Raw genomic sequence first — 22,381 nt, forward strand, 5'->3', positions numbered from 1 at the left:
TGTGATGTTAACAGGTTAGCGTGGCAGTGCCTTTTTTATCTCAAGGATTTGCTTCTAAAGGGATGAGATAAATGAATAAAACCGATGGATTTGGTCTGTGGGTTATTTGGAAGTATTTGATTTCCAAATATTAGGAATTTCTTGACATACTCTGTATTATTTCAGTCTTTTAAAGTTTATAATGACTTTATTTTATGGCTCAATATATAGTCTATCTTAATGTCTCGAAAGAATGTGTGGTGCAGAGCTGTAGGGTGTAGTACTCTGTAAGTGTTGGTTAGATCAAGGGGCTGATAGTGTTTATCATTTTCTAGTTCTGTTAGTTGCTGAGAGAAGCATGTTAAAACTTCCAGCTATAGTTGTAGAATTGTCTGTTTATCTTAAATTCTGTTCCAGCTTCTGTATTCACCTATATCTCACACTTGTCAATAACTTTATATTATGTCATATGACATTTAACCTGTCCCTACAATTGGACACTTGAGTAGTTTCTAGTTTTTTATTATTTTTTATTTTTATTATGATTTATTATTATTATTTCAAATAATATTCCAAGACATAGCCTTCATTATCCTTCATTCATGCATAGAAGCACGCCTGTAAGGTCCTCCCTAGAAGTAGAATTGCTGGGTCAAAAGGTACATGCATTTTACATTTTTGTAGTTGTTGTCAGTTGCCCTTCAAAGAGATTGAACCACTTTACATTCTCACCAGCAACATAAGTGTGCCTGCTTTTCCCCACACCTTTGCCAAATTTGTATATTATCAAGGATTTTTGCTTTTCTGTGTAGAAAGGTGGGAAATGGTAATTTCATTGTTTTAATTATTGTCCTTAATTAATGAACATTATACTTCGTATGCTTAAAGCCATTGGTACTTCTCTTTGTCTGTGAACTGACTCTTCATGTTCTTAGTCCATTTTTAGTTGATTGTTGGTCTTATACATTGTAAAGATGTTAGACCTTTGTTATTTTAAATGTTATTACTTACCATGTTGAACAGGTCTGGCTCTGAATGAGTGTTGGCTGTTATCAGAAGGCAAATTCCTCTCAAAATAAAAAAAGATTGTGTTATCATCTGTGATACAAAAGAAATATGCCACAAGCTCTGAAAAAATTTTTTTTTACATAGAGTAGAAATTTAAATCTTTGAACAATATCAGCATCATGGAAATAATTCTGTCATTTCAGGATTAACCATTGTGAAAGTCCTAATGTATATTTGTATCATCTCATGCTAGTATACTTTCTTAAGTATATTTTTATTAGTGTATAGTCAGTTTGCAATGTCAATTTCTGATTTACAGTATAATTCTTCAATTATATAGGAATATACATATATTCATTTTCATCTTTTTCACCATAAGTTACTACAAGATATTGAATATAGTTCCCTGAACTATACAGTATAAACCTGTTATCTATTTTATATATATTAGTATCTGTAACTCTCGAAAGCACTTGTTTACATCTTATTCTCATATTCATTATATAAATATATTCTTCTAGGTTTTTTTAATATTTCTATTTTAATTATATAGAATTATTTTAACAAACTGGGCAATGTACAAAACAAAATGAAAAAAATCATTTGTGATCTTTCAACCGAGAGATGACAGTGTTTTTCCTTGTACAATTTTGTGTGTGTGTGTATTATTTATATTTTGTATATGTAATTACATCTGAGTTTATACCCTTTCTTTTTTATGATTGGGATACTCTATATAGTTATATATTTATTTATTTTTACTGAAATATAGTCATTTACAATGTGTCAGTTTCTGGTGCACAGCATAATGTTTCTGTCATACATATACATGCATATATTCGTATTTTAATATTCTTTTTCATTACAGGTTACTACAAGGTATTGAATATAGTTCCCTGTGCTATACAGAAGAAATTTGTTTTTTCTGTTTTATACATAGTAGTTAATATTTGCAAATCTCAAACTCCCAATTTATCCCTTCCCATTCCCTTTCCCCCAGTAACCATAAGTCTGTTTACTATTTCTGTGAGTCTTTCTGTTTTGTAAATAAGTTCATTCGTGTCTTCTTTACTCTATATAGTTTTATTTGTTGTTTTTTATTTTTTTTTCACTTGTCCTTTTAATTTGAGTTTAATTCTCAAGTAGCTATCCATTAACAGGATACCTATTTTTGAGAGGTGTTAGATGTTAGTTAGTTAAAAAAAAAGAATCTCAGCTATTTGGTATTGAAGAATGTGCTCTTCAGTTTCTGTCTTTTTCTTAACCAACCTAGAGTATAATTAACTAGGTGCGATATGAGAGGACATTTTTTGAATGTTTATCTGTCTCATTTAGATTGTGCAGGAAAAGTTATGGAGTTGGTAACCTTTATAAAGTAACTCCAGGGATGGAAGAAAAGGGAGAATCTATGCATTTTTTTTTTTTTAACCTTTACTGGCTTCCAATTGTTACAGGGCCAATACTCCCATTTGGTTTTACTGGCGGCATTTGATTGTATTGACGATACTAAGCTGGTGAAGCAGATAATCGTATCAGTAAGTAATTCAGATGGTCTTGAAGTTAAGTTAAATTGTTACATCATTTATGGGCATGTAAGTTTGATTTCACACATGGATGTGTAAAGACCTTGAAGCATGCTTTCTAACAGTATTTACTATTTTTTTGTTGCTTTAATTAAGCTTATTTTTGTGGGGTTTACTTTATTCCTTTAGAAACCATTATCTTGAATTTCATATTAATAATTAATAATATGTGTAAATTAAATATGTAAAGTTCTGGTTAAATTTGGATAACATGGCTTTTTAGACCATATAACATCCTAAAAATTGACAATGCAGTGTTTGAATTTGGTCAGAAATTTGTTTACATAGCAGTTCTTCAGTTATTCAGGAACTCATGTCCATCTAGATAGAGGATACCCATGACCTTTTTCTCTCCCCCTTTGGAGAAGCTACCTGTGCAGTTTCCCAGTTTAACAGCACTCTGTCCTGAACTGGACTCGAGAAGAAAAACTGAAGAAGCTCAGTTGTGCTACTTCTTCAAGCTTCCATGAAAGCCTTCTGCAGAGTCAGATTGAAATTCTTTACTAAAATTAAAATACTAGCTTCCTTTTTACATTTCAGCCTTTGAACCTGGTGTAGGGACCATAAAGTGGGAATAATTGAATGCAGTTTACTTGACCCTAATTTTGCCTTCAGAAAAGCTGTTCTCTTAGAAAAACTCCTCCAAAGTAAAACTACATTATGAAATAATTTCCCTCATTCTGCAATGACTGCCCCTTTTTCTGACTTTTGATTCTGTGATCCTCCTTCACTTTTCTACCTTTATTTAGTTCTAGCCTGCAAGTGGTGTCAGGTATGTGATAGCGGTGGCAGGCGGGATTAGGGATAAGAAATTGCAGCGGTGACCAAACCTGGAAACGTTTTAAAAATCACATAATCTGCGTAGACATGGGTTATTCATCTGAAAATTGATACACGTGGATGGGACCCTTGCAGAAATCTTAGTGACAGAGGCTGTTTCCACACCATCTTCAGGGAGACACATACGGATGTTCAGAAAGAGAATTTACCTGTTGGCCTGTGGTGGTGCTGTGGCCTCGCTCTGGAGCCTCTGGACCAGTAGAGCTGGGTGTAGTAGGAGAAATGTCCCGGCTAGTGGAGGGGTGGGGATTTGTTTTCTTAGATGCCAACTGTAGGTCCCCGTGTGTGTGAATTTCTCATGCCCTTGCTTTCATTTTCCAGCTTTTCCCTGGACTATTTTAAGATTGCGATGACTTTCTCTGGGATAGGATTGTGGGAAGAAACAAGTTGGCAAGACTTTCATGTCACAAACTGAGTGTTTTGACATGTTCCTTGTGACTTTATTACCCTTTTGACTCCAATCAATAATGATTGTTTTTCATTCCAGTGACAGAGATGTGAGGCCATAGATTGGCTAATGAATAAAGTTGTTTCATGAAAATGGAAACAGGCTGCGCTATTGAAAGCCTTGCTTTTGTTTAATATTTTCATGACAACTAAAATTTGCATAACTGTTCCAAATGGATTTTAAGAGAAACTAAACTTCCTTCAGGATTTGCCACAATTGCCTGCTAGCTTAATTTTTTCCAAAGATTTATCCCACTTAAAGTGGCTGTTGAAACAGTTTTAATTCCTTGTGCTTATCAGTTTGATTCCCACAACTATTTAACCCACATTCCTAGTGACTTTCTCATACTGAGGGCAGGTTTCCCTGAGAATGGCCTCTTCTGCTGATGTCTTGCCTCGAGCTGACAAACGCTCAGCGGGTTCTGTGTATCATTAAACTCTGTGGCTGGTGATGGAATTCTGGAATGCTAATTGCCCTTGCATTTCCCCCGCCCATCCACCACAAAGCCTGTTGCAGTATGCAGTGCTTTTTAAAAATAGCCAAGAAAGCTTGATGTTGCTAAGCATTCTGTCCCGGATAACCAGACTTCCTGAAATGTCAGATTCAAATCACAGCCTGGTCAGCTGAGCCCTCACCTTTCAACATGGATACACACTGTTCCCCCACCTACTTTACTTTCCAAAATACCCTGACTTAGAAAAGTTGATCCTGGAATTGTTGGTGTGATGCAGCTGCTTTGACAGCAGTGCTCCTCTAAGAAGGAAGAGAGTGCTGGCCAGTTGCTGTTTGAGAGAGAATAAGTACTGATGCTTACTTTAAAATACACTACTTGAAGATACTACACAGAAAGGTATAAAGAATAATAACAGTGAACACCCAGCCTCCCACCTGATCTGACATAAAGAAATAAAACTTGACAAGTACAGTTAAAGTTCAAGCCCTTTGTGTGCCCTTTTTTTCGGCCGGTTTCTCCCCCGCCCCATACCCACTGTGATGGATTGGTGTTTATTATCTGCACGAATTCCCTTATCCTTTTGCTGTATGTGTAGATGTTTGTGGGATTATTTTGCGTGTTTACAAATTCTGTATAAGTGATGTCTTGTGTGTTTTGTCCTGCAGCTTGTTTTTTGCTTTTGGCATTGTGCTTTTGAAGTTCATCATCACAGGTCAGCAGGCTTTTAAAATAAAGAACCAGATAGTAATTATTTTAGGGTTTGTGGGCCATATGTGGTCTCTGGTGCATATTCTTACGTGTTTTGTCTTTGTTTTTTAACAACTCTTCAAAATGCAAAAACAAACAAACAAAAGCGTTCTTAGCACACAGGATGTACAAAAACAGGCTGCAGGTAAGAGCTGACCCACAGGCCATGGTTTACCCACTGCTGGTCTAAATTATTCATTTTTCAATGCCAAGTAGTTTTCTACTGTATTAATACACTGCAGTTGATTTTTCCATTTTTCTGTTGATGGACATTTGGGTTGCTTACAACGTTTGAAACTTTAAACATTCTTATCATTTTTTGCTATTCTAAGTAATTCTGTAAGCATTCTTTCACGTCTCCTCATTTCTCTGAGGCATTTACTTAGCAGAACTGCGGGTTGCCAGATACGCTGCACATATATAGAGAGTCATGTGTCTTTGTTTCCCTATCCAGCCACTACAGAACCTGTTGCATTATGCAATGCTTTTAAAAATAGCCAAGAAAGTTTAGTGTTGCTAAGCATTCTATTCACAGTAATTGGATTTCCTGAAATGTCAAGTTGAAATCATAGTCTAATAAACACTCCTCCTTTTCTCTTTTAAGATCCAGCTCCAGTTCAATCTCCAGACAGTGTTCTCTGGTCTCCCGGCCAGACCTGCTCTCCCTATCCTCTTAGTGCCTGTAGTTTTTGTCTTTGCCACCCGTTCATTTGGCAGTTAACCGCGATCTGATGCGGGGCTTACAAACTCAGCAGCACTCACTGACCAGGCAGGTAAACGAGTGAGGCAGGCCAGGAGTGGGGGTGTGCGGGGAAGGGAGAGGACGCTTGCCCTGTCCAAGGTGGCAGCCACCCCTCGGCTCCAGCCCCTGGGAATGTGAGCTGGTAGATCTTCCAATATTTTTTCTTTTTAATTGTGATAAAAATGACCATCTTAACCACTTTCAAGTATGCACTTCAGTAGTTTTAAGTATATTCACTTTGTTGTGTGACCAATCTCCAGAACTTTTTTGTCATGCGAAAACCATTAAACCACATTTTTGAGTGCAGCCAAAAAGCTGAACTTCTGGATAAAATCACTGTATATTTTTTAAAAAATTACTCAGGAAGGTGCGTTCACTGCCAGTGCTCTAACCTTCTTTTTACACTTCGTTTTTATCCATTATTTAAGTCTCTTATTTTTATTTATTAAGTTTGTCTTACCTCATCCACTAGATTTTAGCTCTCTATGGTCAAAGCCAGCTGCGTTTCTTTCTGTTCCTTACACACAACTTCCTGTAGGGGTGTGTGCATCATGGAGGGGCCTGGTTCTCAGTAATGTTGCGTTTTGCATGTCTTTCTTTCTTCCACTGAAAACGCATATGCGCTGTAACCCTACTTCCAGTGTGCACCTTTCATTTTGACCTTTACTTTCCTTTTTAAAAGAAGGTTGGCAAAACAGGAACGCCAAAGAATCTGACTGGGATCCAACACAAGGAGAACGGCTACACATCTTCAGAAGGGAGGTCTTTGGTTCTTCCTGTGCTTCTCTTGTTTACATACCTTCTTTAGAGTAAAACACAAGAGGAGGAAATTACAAGTGACCCTTGTTGCGACTTGCTCTAAGTTAATTCTTATAAGAGGGAGCATGAAGTTGAAAACCTTTATATTTAAACCTTCATTGTTGGGGTTCTCTCTCTTTCGAGGATGCCAAACTCACAACCCCAGCATCTTTATTTAATCTCCTTAGTTAAAGATGCTGTATTCTGAGAGGTGTTCTTCATACGAACAGCATTACTTTACAGCAGTTTTCAGTTTGTAGTGTGAATTTTCTGATTTGCTCCAGTGGTGGCCCACAGGGCAGGCAGGTGTATCATTTGCTTTTGCAGATAAGGGAATTGATGTGTAGAGAGGTTAAAGGATTTGCCAAGGTCTACGCAGCTTGAACCCAGAGACCAAATTCAGCACAAAACCAACTGCACTATAGCTGCCTCTTGTGTCTCTGCATGTTAACTCTTCTAGTTAGTGTTCCCCAGGTGATCGTTGGGAAATTTCTCTCCTTTTCGTGCATAAGCCAGGCTAAAGAGAAATGAATTTACTGTATAATTTAGCAACGCTCATACTGTTTCCTTTTATTTTTTCCAAGATGAATGTTTCTACGGGTAGGAATCCAAGAATTGGGGGGGGTTGGGGGGGAGAATGAAAAGATACCACATTTTTAAGTAAACATTTTTTAGTTTCATATGATTGTTAGTTTATAAACATTGCATTCTTTTAAGAACCTTAGACCAACATAAGTTTAGATGCTAAATTCCTTAGTTACAAACTGAAGGGCAGTAGAAGTTCAATGAATTTGAGGACTAGTTCTTGAGCAGTATTTTTGCATGAATTTTATTTTATTTTATGTGCATCTTGTGTTGAGGTGAAACCATTTCTGCCCAAGACAAATGCGTTGCACTAGTCCTTAAGTGTAGAACCCACAGAGAAGGGGTCACGTACGGTGAGGAATACATGGCTGGCTTCACGCCACCCCTTTTCTTCCTTATACCAAGAAAAAAATTAACTGAAAGTAAATAGCAGCCATTTATAGTTCTTCACTGCATACTTCCCCTCACACACACGTACACACTTTTTTTCCCTCCAAAAAAGCAAGTGCTTTAAAAGTTTAAAGGTATAATACCCCAGAGTGCTTTTTAAGGACAGCAAAGCTGTTGGGGGTGTTTTAATGATTGTAGAAGTTGGTCTAAGCTATGTATCATTCTCATTCTCTTCTTTCAACAAATTAAAGCATTTGTCTTCTTGTGTGAGTCAGTTAAACCTTAAATAGACAAAACCACACCAAAAGGTAGCCCATATTTGTGACACTAAATGCTTCTTTATCAAAAATGCGTATACTGAGTCTGCTTTGGGGCACGTTTGCCTTGAAACTGCAAAAGAGCTCCCATCCCCGTGATAAGCTATATACATTTTTTTCCCTATCTTCCTCTTTATTACTGAAATTTTAAGTTTATTTTTTTCTTGGTAGTTGAAATTTATATTCCTTTTGAGGTGGTTGGATCTAATGTACCTAATTTTTAGCTTTTTTTGAACTAAAATTACTGATCTCACTGTAGTTAGTGGGCGCTGAAGAGAACAGCAGATCTGAGTATATAGTCTCATGGAGAACTCCTTTCCTTAAGAGAGAGGTGTCTTGTTTTCTTCGAAAGAGACTAGAATTGGAGTCAGGGGACCAGGACTGGTCACAGGACTTTCACTGACACTCTTACGTCCTCCTGCAAGTCACCTCTCCCCTTTCTGGGTTCCTTATGTGTCAGCCTGGGTGGTTGGACTGAATTCTTTCTATGGCCCCAGCCAGTTCTGAAGAATCTCTGGCGTTCAAACACACATGGCTTTGAATATGTATTAGGTTTGTTAAAAGAAATAGGAATGTTAGAGAGGGAAAAGCTCGTGATTTTTCTGTTGCATATTTTCTATTAAGAATAAAGGAATTTGAAAACAGTGACTTTTCTGTCTTTACAAACATCACCAGTCTACCCAGCAGCTTAGCTGAGGTGGGGATGACATTGCCTTTGTTCCTTAAATTCAGACAACTAGAAAAGAAGGTTACTGTTCTTGGTAAGTTGATTGGAAATGTCGTAGAATGCAATTATTTGTAACGGCTCCATGGAGTCTTTCTGCCTTTATTTCCCTTCCCTTTCTTTTTGTTTTCAGTGAGTACTTTAAACAGTCTTCATTTGCCATGAATAAGTAACCTAACTTTAAAAGCCTTTATCCACTTGTTCTGTTTAACAGAATTTCTTTGCCTCCCTTCACATACATCTCAGTGGGGAAATTCTAACAGGAATGGCCTTCATCAATGCTGATGCTCCATTTAAGGGCAGCTGCAAGCTAACTGTATCTGCTCAGTGGCCTCAGCAAGCAATGTCCCAAGTAATAGTGGCCTAAGAAATAGTGTTCACAATGAATGAAGATGACTGCTTTAAATGTTTTTTTTTAAGTCCTTGAGCTTGGTCAGTTAGACATAAATGGGTTGCTCAGCAGTGCTAGTCTCAGGAAGGAGGCCCTTCTGTGTTCCAAGTGTACGTCTCTTTGTGCTTTAACGAAACGATTGCAGAACTAGCTCTGTATTTGTCATTCAGTACCTTGGGGAAGACAGTGAAGAATCCTTTCCCTCTCAGGTTCCAAGCACAGTAGACCTTAAACACATAGATTTACTGTTGGTTTCTATTATTTTACAGGAAATCATTAATTCCTTGCCTAACATAGTAAATGACAAATATGGAAGGAAGGTCCTGTTGTATTTACTAAGCCCCAGAGATCCTGCACACACGGTACGAGAGATCATTGAAGTCCTGCAGAAAGGAGACGGAAACGCACACAGGTAAGGGTCAGGAGCCTGGCTGGAGCCCTTTACCCCTCCGCTCTGATTGTTCGTTTTGGGTGGCACTTGCTTCCAGAAATGTACGCATACGTGTACACCTCTCATGCTCTCTCCCTTTCTAAAACTCAAAGGTGCATTCCATTTTTAAGCCTCTAGTTTTGACAGGTTCGTAAAGTTTCTGTTTGGAAAGGAAATCAGAGCGTCATGCCGAAAGAGTGCCTCTCAGGTCTGGCAGATAGTAGGCACTCCGGTGTGTGGTTTGCTTTGGTTTTGTTTATTTTTAAAGCTGTTGGCCACTTAATCAAATGCTCTGGGGAGTAGAATCCATAAAGCAACTAAACGTGTTGTCAGGTAAGATATGTTGTTGTTATTGTAACTTGAGTCCGGATTGGTTCAGGACTTTTTCGTGTTATAGAAAACAAGCTTCGTGTATTGAGTGCTCGTTCTGCGCCAGGCACTATTCAGATTCTGGAGACACAAAGACAGGTATCCTGCCCTCAAATCGCTTATCTGCATGCACAGGAGAAAGACAGCCAGTTACAGTAGCGTGTGACACTGTTACATGCCGTTAGAGGTTTCTGTGACAGCAAAACCCCCATACTTCCTTTGCCATTCATCTTACCTTAATTCTTCATTCGACGTGTTCCCACAGTAAGAAAGACACAGAAATCCGGCGACGAGAGCTCTTGGAGTCCATTTCTCCAGCTTTGCTAAACTACCTTCAGGAACACGCCCAAGAGGTGGTGCTGGATAAGTCCGCGTGTGTGCTGGTGTGTGACATCCTGGGAGCGGCCATTGGAGATACCCAGCCTGCCATGAATGCCATCGCCAGTTTGGCGGCATCAGAGCTGCATCCTGGTGGCAAGGATGGAGAGGTGACGTGCTATCACGAGACAGGCAGGAAAGCTGCAGTGGCTGCAAAAACTCCAGTCACTGAGAACACTGCCATAAAGAGATGCACAGTAGTCATCCCCACACACCTCGTACCAACAGTGCATTTGGGAATTCTGAATTCACAACCCAGTACTGCTGTTACACTGTCTTTCTCACACTTCTGAGGACTCCGCAGGACCTGCGGAGCGAACACAGCATCCTCTTAGTGTTGTCCGTGATTGACCCAGGCTGTCTTTCTGGCACGGTCTTTGTCCTTCGTTCTGTTTTGAACTTCCTGTGGACTTTTGCCCTTCTCTCGTGTCTGTACTTCTTTTCCTCAGCATCAGGTGCTGCCCGGGTTTCCACTTTCCTCTGCTCTTCCTGTGGAAAGCCTTGTTTGTCCTTCAGGGTCCTCCGAATCCTTCTCCAGGAAGTCTTCCTTAATTCCCTCGGGATCAGAAAATCTTTGCTCTTTCTGATCGCTCCTGCCCATGTTATTTGGGCCTCGTGTTATCCTGCCTTGTAACTTAAGTTTATGGTTCATGCGCCTCATATGTGCTAGGCAGTGGTCAACGCTTCCTCCCCTCCCCTGCCCAAAGAAAAGGCATACCATTTTGAGGAACACAATATTTATATAAATGTGTACACAGATCATTATTTAATTTAGGGTAGAGATAAGTGCTGTGAAGGAAAACTCCAAGTTCAATGGGCTTGTATACGAATGGGAGGTAGCCTGTCCTAGGAAGACTTCCTGAGGCAGTGAAGGCTGGGCTGACATCCTAGGATTGGTGGCTGAGGGAAGAAAGAAGATTTTAGGCAGAGAGAAGAGCACATGCGGCAGCCTGGAGGGAGGCAGGAGCTCGGCCTGTTTGAGAATAGAGGGCACAGGGGGTTGGAAGTCAGTGAGCAAAGGGATGAGGGAGGCAGGAGCCGGTCAGTGGCAACCCTGCACCGGGGTGTAAGCCGATGAGCAGACACGTATGGGGAGCCTGCTGTGTTCTGACATGCGAGACGGGGAGAGAAGGGAAGTGGGCCGTGACTCTGAGAGGGCCTGGCCCTACTCGTAGAGCAGATCGTCTTAACGCATCGGGGAGATGCGTGCATAGTGAAGGCTCCTCTGTGGGGAAACGGAGCCCGGCGTGTCCCAGGCTGCAGGCCGAGAGCCTAGGTGCTGTGCCAGCAATTGATGCGGCCCTTGGCGAGGAGCAGTGGAGCCGGGAAGAGGCTTCCTGGCCGCTCATCAGGCAGTGCTCCTTGTGTGCAGGTGGTCCCCTGTACTTAGGCACCGCTCAGCACCAGGTGTGTTGTTTCTGCTGTAGTGTTCTGTCCGGTAGGATCCTGTGTTCCTCAGAACTGCTTATGACAGTCCGGAAGGTGGTTCCCGCCATCTCAAATGAGCCCTGTAGTGGTGTCGTTCAAACTGGAGCTCATGAAGCCAAGTCTGACTGCCTCACTGGCTGTGTTAGCTTGAATAACCATTTCATTTCAGTCTGGGGGTTGGAGTAGCTCTCTGACCCCTCCAGGTCATTCTAGATAAAGACCTCTTAAGCCATGTGGAACTTTCAGTTTGCCTGAGTCCTTATCTGTCTCTGGTGATACAGGATGGATGAGAACAGCTTTTTAAATTAACTTGTTCTTGACTCCTCACAGCTTCACATGGCAGAGCATCCTGCAGGACATCTAGTTCTGAAGTGGTTAATAGAGCAAGATGAAAAGATGAAAGAAAATGGAAGAGAAGGTAGGCTGGAAACCTGACCTTTCCTAGTATTGTGTGTGGAATTTCAGCAATGTCTGGCATCCCTGAACTTTATGCTGGCCTTTTACATTCAAATGAAGGTTTGTTGAGTGTTTAGAAATGATGTCTGTGAATAAGAAATGATTTAGTGGTTACAAATAATGCTGCTTCTCCTGGAAGTTTGTCTCCTAGAATCCTTTCATTTTCTTTCCCTTTCCCACCCTCCATCCCTTCCCTCCCTCCTCTGCAACTTCAGCCTTCAAGACGGGCTTGTCCAGTGCTCTAAAATGCCATCCTGTTCCCTGAGGATGGTGAGAGCAGAGCAGCAGGGCCAGTGTATGAGTACCATCGCCCCAACTGAAAAGCATGATGTTTATCTCTAGCTTTGAAGAAAGGACAAGCAGAAGAAGATGATCCTCACACAGGATTTTGAACTGGTGCCTGTTGGGCACTAAAATACATATGACCAAAGTCCTTGGCACTTTCTGGTTGTAAATGAACCTGACAGCTGCTCTGTAGAAACGCAGCTCTCAAGAGGAGGGCAGCACATTTTATCTAACTGGAAATTTGCATATCGCTTTCCTCTCAGTCCTGCCTTTGACCAGACCCTCTCTTTCTAAATTAAAACTCCCTCTGGTATTTTAGCCACTAGAGAGACCTCCCCCACTGAGCTGAACCAGTTTGGGCTTTCTGTGACTGTGTCTGGAAAAAATGACAATCATAAATTTACGCCCTGAGGCAAGTCGCAGTTGTAATGGCTGCTGAGGCGATCAGTGTGGCAGTGGAACTCACTTCTCACTCCGCCTTTAAGAATAGGGGCCTGGGCCTGTTTCTCACTGTAAATTTTTTTATGAAAGAGAAAGCTTCTTGTAATAAATTTTGAAGAAAAAAAATAACATATTGAGTTATCTTTTTCATTATTAAATTTGGTGCATAGCTGAGCTGAGTTTATGTCAGAAAAGTTGTCTGGCTTACTTTTAACATATGAAGAATTCCTTATATAGATTCTGTTGGGACCTGATGTATTGGTCATTTTCATGTAGCACTAAATGAGTGGCTAGCTGTCTTGGTTATCTGTTGCTGTGTAACAAGCCACCTCAAAACTTAGTAGTTTTCAGAACTACAATCACTGGTTGGAGTTTGGTGGAGCTTGCTCCTGCTCTCAGTGATCTGGGGCTGCTTGGCTTGGAGCTGGAGTACCCACTTCTCAGTGGCTGGCGGTGGCCAGGCCCAGCAGCCTCAGTTCCTCTCCCTAGGCTGTCAATTTCCTTAAAATATGGTGGTTGAGTTTTAAGAGGACAAAGTAGGTGCATGGTAGTTTCATGAGTCAGCCTCAGAGGTTATTTAAGTTCACTTGGAATGTTCTCTCTTGGTTAAGTCAGTCACAAAGGCTCACCCAGTTTGAAAGGAGAAGACATCAGTTCCACCTCTAGATGGGGGAATGACAGGATTCTAGGAGAGTACACAGGACGGAGATACTATTGTGGTCACCTTTGAAAAGCACTGTCTGCCTCACCAGCTGATTTCTGCCCCTTTTTGGCTCATGCTGTGAAGAATGTAATAGCCATAGGCCTCTCGGCTTTTAAAGGCTCCTCACTTTTGAGTATCTTTGAATGAATTGTACATGCTACCTACCCAAGATGTTTGCCTTCAAGATAGGTTGTACATGCCTCCATCTGTACTAAATCCTAGTCTTCAGAATTTCTCCTTTGTCCAAGGATTAGTTACACTGAGATGGCACGGTGAATAAGATGATACACCAAGACCTTGGGAATCAGATGTACTATAATAGCAAGAGATGAATGATGTTTTTGATGGTTGAACAGATGTTCAGTGGTGTAGCGAGAAATTACCAGGTGTAAGCCAGAATAGTCATTTGACCATTGTGTTCATGATACCTTCCGAGTGAGCATTTTCCATGAGTGAAAACTAGATTTTAACCAAACACAAGGTGCTGCTGTCAAACATTTACTTCCTGAATAACTTTTAGGTCAGGGTTAAATTATTAAATAGTACAAAGAAATGCAAACATGACCAAATAAGCGTTTTATAAGATTTCATTGTTTCTATTGAGTAATTACTGCTAAACATAGCTGAAGATTTAGATCAGAGTTGGAGGAAATGGCTGTATTAAAAGCACATTGTGTAAACCTGAGCTAGAGTTTCTGTGTTAAGTGATACTGGGTGAGAACTCTTTTTATTAGCTTTCTTATCAAAACATGTTTCCAGATTTAAGGGTAGTAGAGAGGGAAATTGGGAGTTTAAATCTTGGTATGTGACATGCATTAAGTTTTGGTTTACTTTACAGGCTGTTTTGCAAAAACACTCGTAGAGCATGTTGGGATGAAGAACCTGAAGTCCTGGGCTGGTGTAAATCGAGGGGCAATTATTCTTTCTAGGTACGTAGAAGGTGTGCCTTTCTCTGCCCAGGGTGCTCATCCCCAGTGCCAGTTCATGCAAGATGTGCTTCCTTCACATGTATTTCTGGGCTCTGATGTCTGTTTCCAGTGATCCAGTATTGCTCTCAGTCACTCATGGTCTTGACGGGTATACTGATTACTAAAGACCAAATGTAACTCTGGCAGTCCTTACAGTACTTTTCACGTGCCCTCCTTTGAATGTCAGGGATCGTAAAAGTATGGCATTCACAGGGTGTTATTTGATTGTTTCACCACATTGACGGTTTTGATCAAAATGTAATTGTATTCTTTTTAATGAATTAATTTTGTTCCTGTGAAAACTGACAAAGTTGTTTTTTAAATCATGACTGACTTTACGTATAATTCTTTCTGAAAGGATTCGAGAAGCATTTGCTGCTGAAGTCTGCATGCTAATCTTTATTTCTAATTAAAATGATCGAGAGCTACTAATCTGTGAATTGAGACATATGCTTAACTTATATGTTATTATCTGGACTTAGGTTGAGATTATTTTCAGGTCATTGAAATTTCCATGCATTCCGTTACCAGATAAAACCCTTCTTTTAAGGATATTCATTTTAAAATAGGTTTGTGTATTGTTTTGAAGCAATCGATGTTAATTTTTTTTTTCCACCCTGATGTGTTACTAAGATTTGGAAAAACAGTTAACAATCTCAGCTTGAGTTTCCCATAGTATTTCACAGGCACGATACTGTGCAATTTTAATGTGTATTAAATGTTTATAAATGTTACAGGGATTTCTTCAATATGCATTTTGATTCGGTACATATAGACCACATATACTCACAAATACACGCATTCCAAGGGGCTTTCATTTCTTCAGGTGTATCAGTGTCTCCAAATACATGGGTGATACAAGATCATTGGTTCATTTCTCATTAAAAGTAGCTAATTTTCCAGTTGCTGTTGAATAGCCAGAGTCCATTAGCTGAAACCTGAACCTTTTTGATATGAATTTGCTTACCAGGCATTTGGAGTGTTAACACCTACTGACATGTCCTTTCATTACACAAAGAATTCTGGCAACGCTGTAAAATTAATTTTCAAAGATTGCTCACTGGTCAGAGCTCCCCTTGGGTGGGTTTCAAACATGTGAAGGATACTGTAGGGTTATTATGGGATGCTCCTTCAAATTGGGGTATGAAATATCTGAACATGAAAATCTGATCATGAAATACCTCAGGTTCTAAAGGGAAGTAGAATGATAGATTAATTTTATATGTATATATATACTTTTCTTGGCTAAATCTTTTTCGCAGTAAGTGAAAAAGCATTGTTCTGGGTGAGAAAAGAAAATCAGCCTCGTGTGCAGTCTGAAAAATAACTTGGAAGCATAATGCTCCAGCATTTAAAGGCATGGGCTCTAGAAAGACTGCTTAGGTTCCAGTCCCAGCACACTGTGTCGCCTTGGGCAAATTATTTGGATTTTCTGAGCCTTAATTTTTTTTGGATGTAAAATGAGATAAATAATAATCCGAGGTTGTAATGAAAACTAGGTGAGATGATGCATATATATTGCTTAGATTATGTCTAATATGTGTGTTCGGTAAATAAACTTGTATTACTGTGATGTGTTAGTGACTATGTGCTTAGAATGTATAGAATGAAAACACCTAGTGAGTCACAAGTCTCTCGAAAGCGCACGTTACTCTTCACTGTGCAGGTGGCCAGCGGTGCTTGTTGCTTGTCTTCCGCGAGCAGCAGAGTGCTGCTTGGGACTGCTGGCTTCTCTCTGTCGAAGTTACTGGGACTGGAGTCTTTCAGAATGCCAGCTGACTTCTTTCTAGGATGTGTTTCCTTAGTCAGCATTGAAATACGGTTGTGAAGAAGTTTGAGGAGAACAGGAAATTCTGCCCTAGTGTTCATTCACTCAGCGAGCATTTTTAGACAACCTGCTCTGTACATGCAGTGCCGTGAAATAAAGAAAACACAGGGTCCTTGCTCTTGAACTCCTCTAGGTGGAGAAGGAAAGGCAGACTTCACGTAGTAAATGGTTTTAAGGCAAGGTGTTCGTCCTCTGACAGGCGCAGTGAAATCGGGAACAATTCTACATGGATTGGAGCCACTCTTACCTTTGCTTGTGTGACTGCAGCAGAAAGATTCCAAAATGTGTTTTGTTTATGTGGTTTTGGAGTATCGACTGTTAGCCCCCATCATTCATCTGATGAATGAGAAAAAAATGTATTTATAGTTACAAAAGTTGTCTCACAAACCAGTGAACCTTTTATATTACTGTGTGTGGAGGTGGTATTTGCAGATGATCTAAGGATTTTTATGAAATTTAATTTTTTGATTGTTAATTTTTATCTTCTCTCTTCAGCCTTCTCCAGAGTTCTGATCAAGAAGTTGCAAATAAAGTCAAAGCTGGTCTGAAAAGCCTGATTCCCACATTGGAAAAAAACAAAAACACCAGCAAAGGAATAGAAATGCTACTTGAAAAACTGACTGCATAAGTGGAAACAGTTGAGGACAAGTTGGAATCATTTTTCCTCTTCTGTTCTCCCAGTGTGGAAAAGAAGCGCTAGGGTCCGTCGTCCTGGTACTTTGGGTGCTCTTTACATGTGTTTCTTTGTATAAGAATTTATTTATAAAATGATTTCTTAAAATGGCTTTTTAAAAAAAAAAAATCCCAGCCTTCTCCTTTATCATACTGGTAGTAAGCAAATCACAATGTAAAAGATGTAACAGTCATACACAGTGGGACCTACCAGATAGATATATATGAAGTGGTTGCATGCGTTGATTCAGGGAAGAAGGATGTCTTCAGTGGGCAGGAGTCTGAGAGGCTTCGTGAAAGAGGAGGAACCTGAGGAGGCCTCAAAGGAAGGCAGGGTGTGGTAAAGAAAGCCCCTGGGAGCACTTGGCGGGAGCAGTGAGGTGGACGTCAGGGAGCCTCAGGGCGTGATGGGCCCGGGGCGGGGGTCCTCTACAGGCAGGGCAGCTGCACTCCCAGCCGCCTTATGGATTGGGCTCCACGTTAGATTTTGTTTGGAACAAGCCACTCCAGTATGTTAAAACTTGTAGGGAACAAGGTGCCTAGATGAATTGGGGTCACAGTGGGTAGTAGTGTCATGGTCAAGGTCATAGGGAAAATCGCCTTGCCTTCGGAACTGGGCCTTCCAAGTTCCAATAAGCTCCTTGTAATGAGACTTTCTCTCTTGGGACTTTCCCTAAAGTAGTTGAAGCCTATAGGGTTTGAGTGAGAAGAAAGGAGTTAATAGTGCAGAAGTTTGAATTTAAGTGCAAGTAGGATGGATGTTTGAGTTTTAAAACTATACTTGGCTTCCCAGCAAGAAGGCTTGAAAGGATTGGTAGATCAGTCAGGCTCCCGGGGCCCTGCCGGTGGTGACCTGACTGCTTTTGATACGGGGCCGTCGTGCTTTCTCTCAGCAGACTGCTGTCACCGGACACCCACTCGGGTCTGTGACAGATACCTCTGAGGAGGATGGCTGTGCCTTTCCTGACCAGACTGCGGGGTCCCAGGACTACTCCCAACACACAAGCTCCCAGGACTTCACCTGCCACCCTCTGTCCTGCTGGGTACATTGAGCTATCATTCTCTTCTGGCCTGGATTCTCCCCATCCCCCGACCCTGCCAGGTCTCAGGGTGGAGGCGGACAGCTGGGGAAGCTGGGGACAGGATGAGGAGGTAGTGGGGAAAAGGCAACATTAGAGCTTGCTCTTGTTTGACTAATATATTGTCACTATCCTTTTTAGACATTTCCTTTTTTAACTTCCTAATATAGGAAATTACAGATGAAGGCTTTTCACCACCACTGTCCCCCTACTTCTTTTCTCCCTGTCTCCCCAATAGAATTGCCTCATTTTTGATAAATCAGTGTTCAGTTTATATGATTATGCCGACATAAATTGTTAAATACTGAAGGAAGTAGTGAAATGTCATTACATTTCCTACACCATTTTTTTTTCCCCTGGAATTAATAATTACCTCACTTGTTTTCATTTGCTTCCTTTTCTACATTTCTGTTATTAATTTTTCTCAAATTGTCCATCAGAATTGTGTAAACTCTTTTCCTCTTTCTTCAGCCTGGCGAGGCTCCTGCGTTACTGGTGTCCATCCCTTTCCACTTGGCTCCTGTATTCTGACTAGTCTCCTTCAGTGTTTCCCATTCAGTGTCCCTCGAGGGAGTCATAGATACATTGAGGTTTTAACAGCCTCATCTGTTACTCCACTGGGCCATACAAACTTTCCCCTTGTGTGACCTACTACTGGGGCCCCCTTCCTGAAGTCAGTGATGGATTTAGGAAGGAGCCTGGCCGATGAACCTTAGAAGAAAAGTGTCTTCCTGGGGAAGGTTCCTTAGGTCGCAGACTCAAAAGGAACAGAGCCCCTTTCCTGCCGGCAGACTTGAGTATGTGCAGAAAGCATACTGAGGATGGCTGAGCAAGAAGGTGAAAGAATCTGGAATTTTGATGCTGAGCTGCTGAATAAATCAACTCTCGGAGCTGCCCTCCTGAATTTCCTGTTATGTGAGAGAAGAAACTTTCTTTTATCTTTTAGGCCATTTTGAGTTGAATCTTTTAGAGACTTGCAGCCAAAAATACACTAACCTGTCTCTGAATACTAATTTCTACAGTAGCACATCAGGTCACCTGGGAGCCACTGGCTGTCTGGGTATCTTTTTTTTTTTTTTTAATATTTATGTATTTTCTGGGAGGAGATAATTAGGCCTCCTTATTTATTTTTGGTGGAAGTCCTGGGGACTGAACCTCTGGGTGTCTTGAAGAACTGCAGCATCTCCATCCTCCTCTCCCTGGGCCTTTTCTTCATGTCTTCTCTGGGAAGCCCATTTCTAGGACCCCATGGATTTCATTTTTCTGCTTAGCATTCTCTTTTGAATGGGGCACAATCTCCATGAGCTTCCGGAGAAAGAATGCACATGAGGTAAAATTTTAAAGTCTGAATGTCTTTATTCTCCCCTTTCATGCCTGGGCACCTGGATGTAAAATTCTAGTTTAGCTGGATATAAAATTCTAGTTTGACATTCAGTTTGCCTCAGAGCTTTGAAGGCGCTGGCCAGTGTTCTGTTTGGCCCACACAGTGGCTGTAGAAGTCCAGTGCCGTCCTCCATGGGCTTTTATGTGTGGCCTTTTGGTGGCGGGAGGCGTTTCTCTGAAAGGTTTCAGGACCTTCTTTATCCCTGGCTTTCTTGTATTTCAGAATAATGTGCACTGGTGTGTGTTGTGTGTGTTGTGTGTGTCTGCTCTTCATTCTTCATGCTGGATGGGTCCTTGAGGAACTTAGAGAAGCCCTTCTATCTGGGGGCTGTATTTGTGTTGTCTCCTTAATCCCCCCCACACATACACCCCCACCTGCCTTTCTCTGTCCTTCTCTTTGAAACTCCTATTTTTCAGATTTCAAATGTTGATTTGGTCCTCTAATTTTCTTTTTTCAATTCTTTGGCTTTTTGTTTTGCTTTCTGGATGAGATAGCACCTCCACTCTCTCTACCAGCCATTCCAGTGAAGTGCTCTTTTCTTGTTTCTTGAATGAAATACCTCTTTGGCCTCTGGGCGTGTTGTATTTTCTGTTTCTTTTGTTATGTTTTACTTTGTTTTGTCTCTTTTCTGCTGGCTGCACTTTTTATTTTGATCTGTCATGTTTGAGACTTTCTGGGAGAGCTCTTTAGCTCTTCTTTATATAATTAAGACACTAGAACCTGATCAGAAAGGGGGCAGCCTGTCCATTTCTCTGGACTGCTGACTGTTCATGGCATAGGTGACCAGGCGTGGATGCTGTTTCCCTGGAGTCCTCCACATTTCAGGATCTGTAGGCCTTTTGTGGGGCCATCAGTGCCTCCGAAGGGAAATGCAGCTGGTAGTCAGTACTCTGGTTGCTCAGTGGTCAGTGTGCAGAACCTACCTGCTTTGACTGCAGTGCCTGTCCCTCGTGCTCTGTGGTACATCCGGCCCCCTAGTCTAGAGATATTGAACCAACCTGAGTCCACAAAATAAACTCTCAGCCTTCTCTCTGCCAGTGTGTGGAGGGCTAGTCAACCAGCTTTAGCCAATCCCCCTGTTTTCCATCCCAAGCCTCACCCTGTCTTCTGGCACTTTGCACCTCTAATTGCTGGGATTTTCTGTAGATCAGAGTGAGAATTAACGTGGTTCTCTGCACGTGCTTGGTACTCAGCTTTCTCAGCGCTGCTGCTTTCTCCGTGGCTTCCTCCTCTTCCAGGTGTTTGTTGCTGTTGTTCACCCACTGATGGCTTCTCTCCCTCACTTGGTTGTCTTGACTTTATACCATGTTTATTCTTAGCAGAAATCCAGAAATGGTTTTAACCAAATTAAAAACAACCTTCCTGGCTAAATGAAGGATATGTTATCTTTGGAAAGGCTTACTGGATTTGAGAAAGCCTTTAATTTTAAAATTTACCTTTGTAGTTTTCAGATTGCACCAACCCCGTGCTTTCGCCAGGGATCAGACATTGCCTAGAAGGAAGGAGAACTTGCTTCCCCTTGAAGCCCATGTTTTAAGTAGTGTGTGTTTGCCTACAGGGATGAAGCTTCCTGCATGTCTGAACTCAAAGGATTGGCTCTTTACGATAGGAGATAGCACTTCTGTTGCTATTTGCAATGAAATTTTGAAAAGGTTACATCTTAATTATAGCAGATTAGTCACTTTTAAGAGTATGTCTAGCAAAGATAAGGGTGTGTGTGTATTTTTAGAATAATGGTTAAGGGAGAACAAGGTCTCAAAAAAAGCAACAGCTAATACTGAACCGCTAATGAAACAATTTCTAGACCAAAATTTAATGAACTCAGATGAACATAAAAATATGCCTCTTGAACTCTTTTCTCACCTATGAAATTGTTTAACCTAAGTAAACTACGTTTATAATCATCTCCATCTGTTACAGGCTGAATTAATTGTGTCTCCTTCAAGTTTGTGCGTGGAAATCTTAGCCTCTCTCCACCCCTCCACCCCCCCAATACCTCAAAATGTGACCATATTTGGAGGTAGAGTCTTTACAGAGGTAATTAAGGTAAAGTGAAGTCAGCTGGGTAGACCCCCGTCCAGCATGACTGGTGTCCTTGTAAGACGGGATCAGGACGCACACAAAGAGAAGATCGTGTGAAGACCAGAGAGGAGATGGCCATTCACAAGCCAGGGAGAGGGGGCTGCAAGTGGAGTGAACCCTGCTGACCCTGCACCTTGGACCTTCGGCCTCCAGAAACTGTGAGGAGAGAAGTTTCTGTTGTTGAAGCACCCAGTCTGTGGTGTTTGTTACACAGTCCTGGCAAACTAATACACCACGTTTCCTTTTCGAAATGTAAAACCATCACCATCTGTGTGCCCCCAAATTCCCTAACCTTTTTCCCAGTTGCATTCTTAAGGGTTTTATATGAACAGTCTTAACCAGGAGATAGATTGTGTTCTTTGGGTTGCCTGTCTTATATGAACAGGGGCTACGTGGCTGTTGTGCTCGGCATTCCAGAGTGTGCAGACACTGATTGCTGTGTGCACGTTTGCACCCAGAACAGCACCTTGGAAGATGGTGCCGATGTTTCCACTCCCTTCCCTGTGAAGGAGTGGTGTTCGGAATCTTTCATCAAAATGTTTCCTAATTTTTAAACAGGGACTCTGCCCACTGCTGAATGTAAGTGGATGAAGACAGCTTCACAAACGTCGTAATGAGAAATTTTGGCCAGCGCTCTCTTGTTCTTAGGGGAATTCATCCTGTCCTGGGAGCAAATGATAGTTCTTAGTTGTGCCTGATATGTGACAGCTACTTAAGTGGAAGGTGATGGGAGTCTGGTAAGGTGGTGAGAATCGTCTGACTTTGTGCTCTTGATGACTGTAATTAAGCATAATGAATAATTTAGATGTTTTAAATGACTTCCAGATGCTTGAAAACAGACTCTCCTTTTAGATAGAAATCGTGCATGTAAA

At 41.2% G+C, this 22,381-nt stretch overlaps 1 protein-coding gene across 5 annotated transcripts in view; it reads left to right on the plus strand.

Annotated features, from left to right (window-relative positions):
- Nucleotides 1-21,331, plus strand: part of PUM3 (pumilio RNA binding family member 3) — a 41,030-nt gene extending 19,699 nt beyond the window's left edge. For 3 of the 5 annotated variants that reach the window (XM_072959502.1, XM_072959501.1, XM_031676928.2), the window contains exons 13-18: nt 2,442-2,522; nt 9,276-9,418; nt 10,071-10,293; nt 11,942-12,029; nt 14,335-14,425; nt 16,788-21,331. In XM_072959502.1, the coding sequence (XP_072815603.1) occupies nt 2,442-2,522; nt 9,276-9,418; nt 10,071-10,293; nt 11,942-12,029; nt 14,335-14,425; nt 16,788-16,920 (759 nt within the window). In that variant the 3' untranslated portion in view covers nt 16,921-21,331. Of the gene's footprint in view, nt 1-2,441; nt 2,523-9,275; nt 9,419-10,070; nt 10,294-11,941; nt 12,030-14,334; nt 14,426-16,787 lie in introns of those variants that run through there. The other 2 variants (XR_012071979.1, XR_012071980.1) reach the window with 2 other exon arrangements.
- Nucleotides 21,332-22,381: the final 1,050 nt, after the last annotated feature.

Source organism: Vicugna pacos, chromosome 4 (assembly GCF_048564905.1).
Source record: "Vicugna pacos chromosome 4, VicPac4, whole genome shotgun sequence".
In the NCBI taxonomy this organism is placed as follows: Eukaryota; Metazoa; Chordata; class Mammalia; order Artiodactyla; family Camelidae; genus Vicugna; species Vicugna pacos.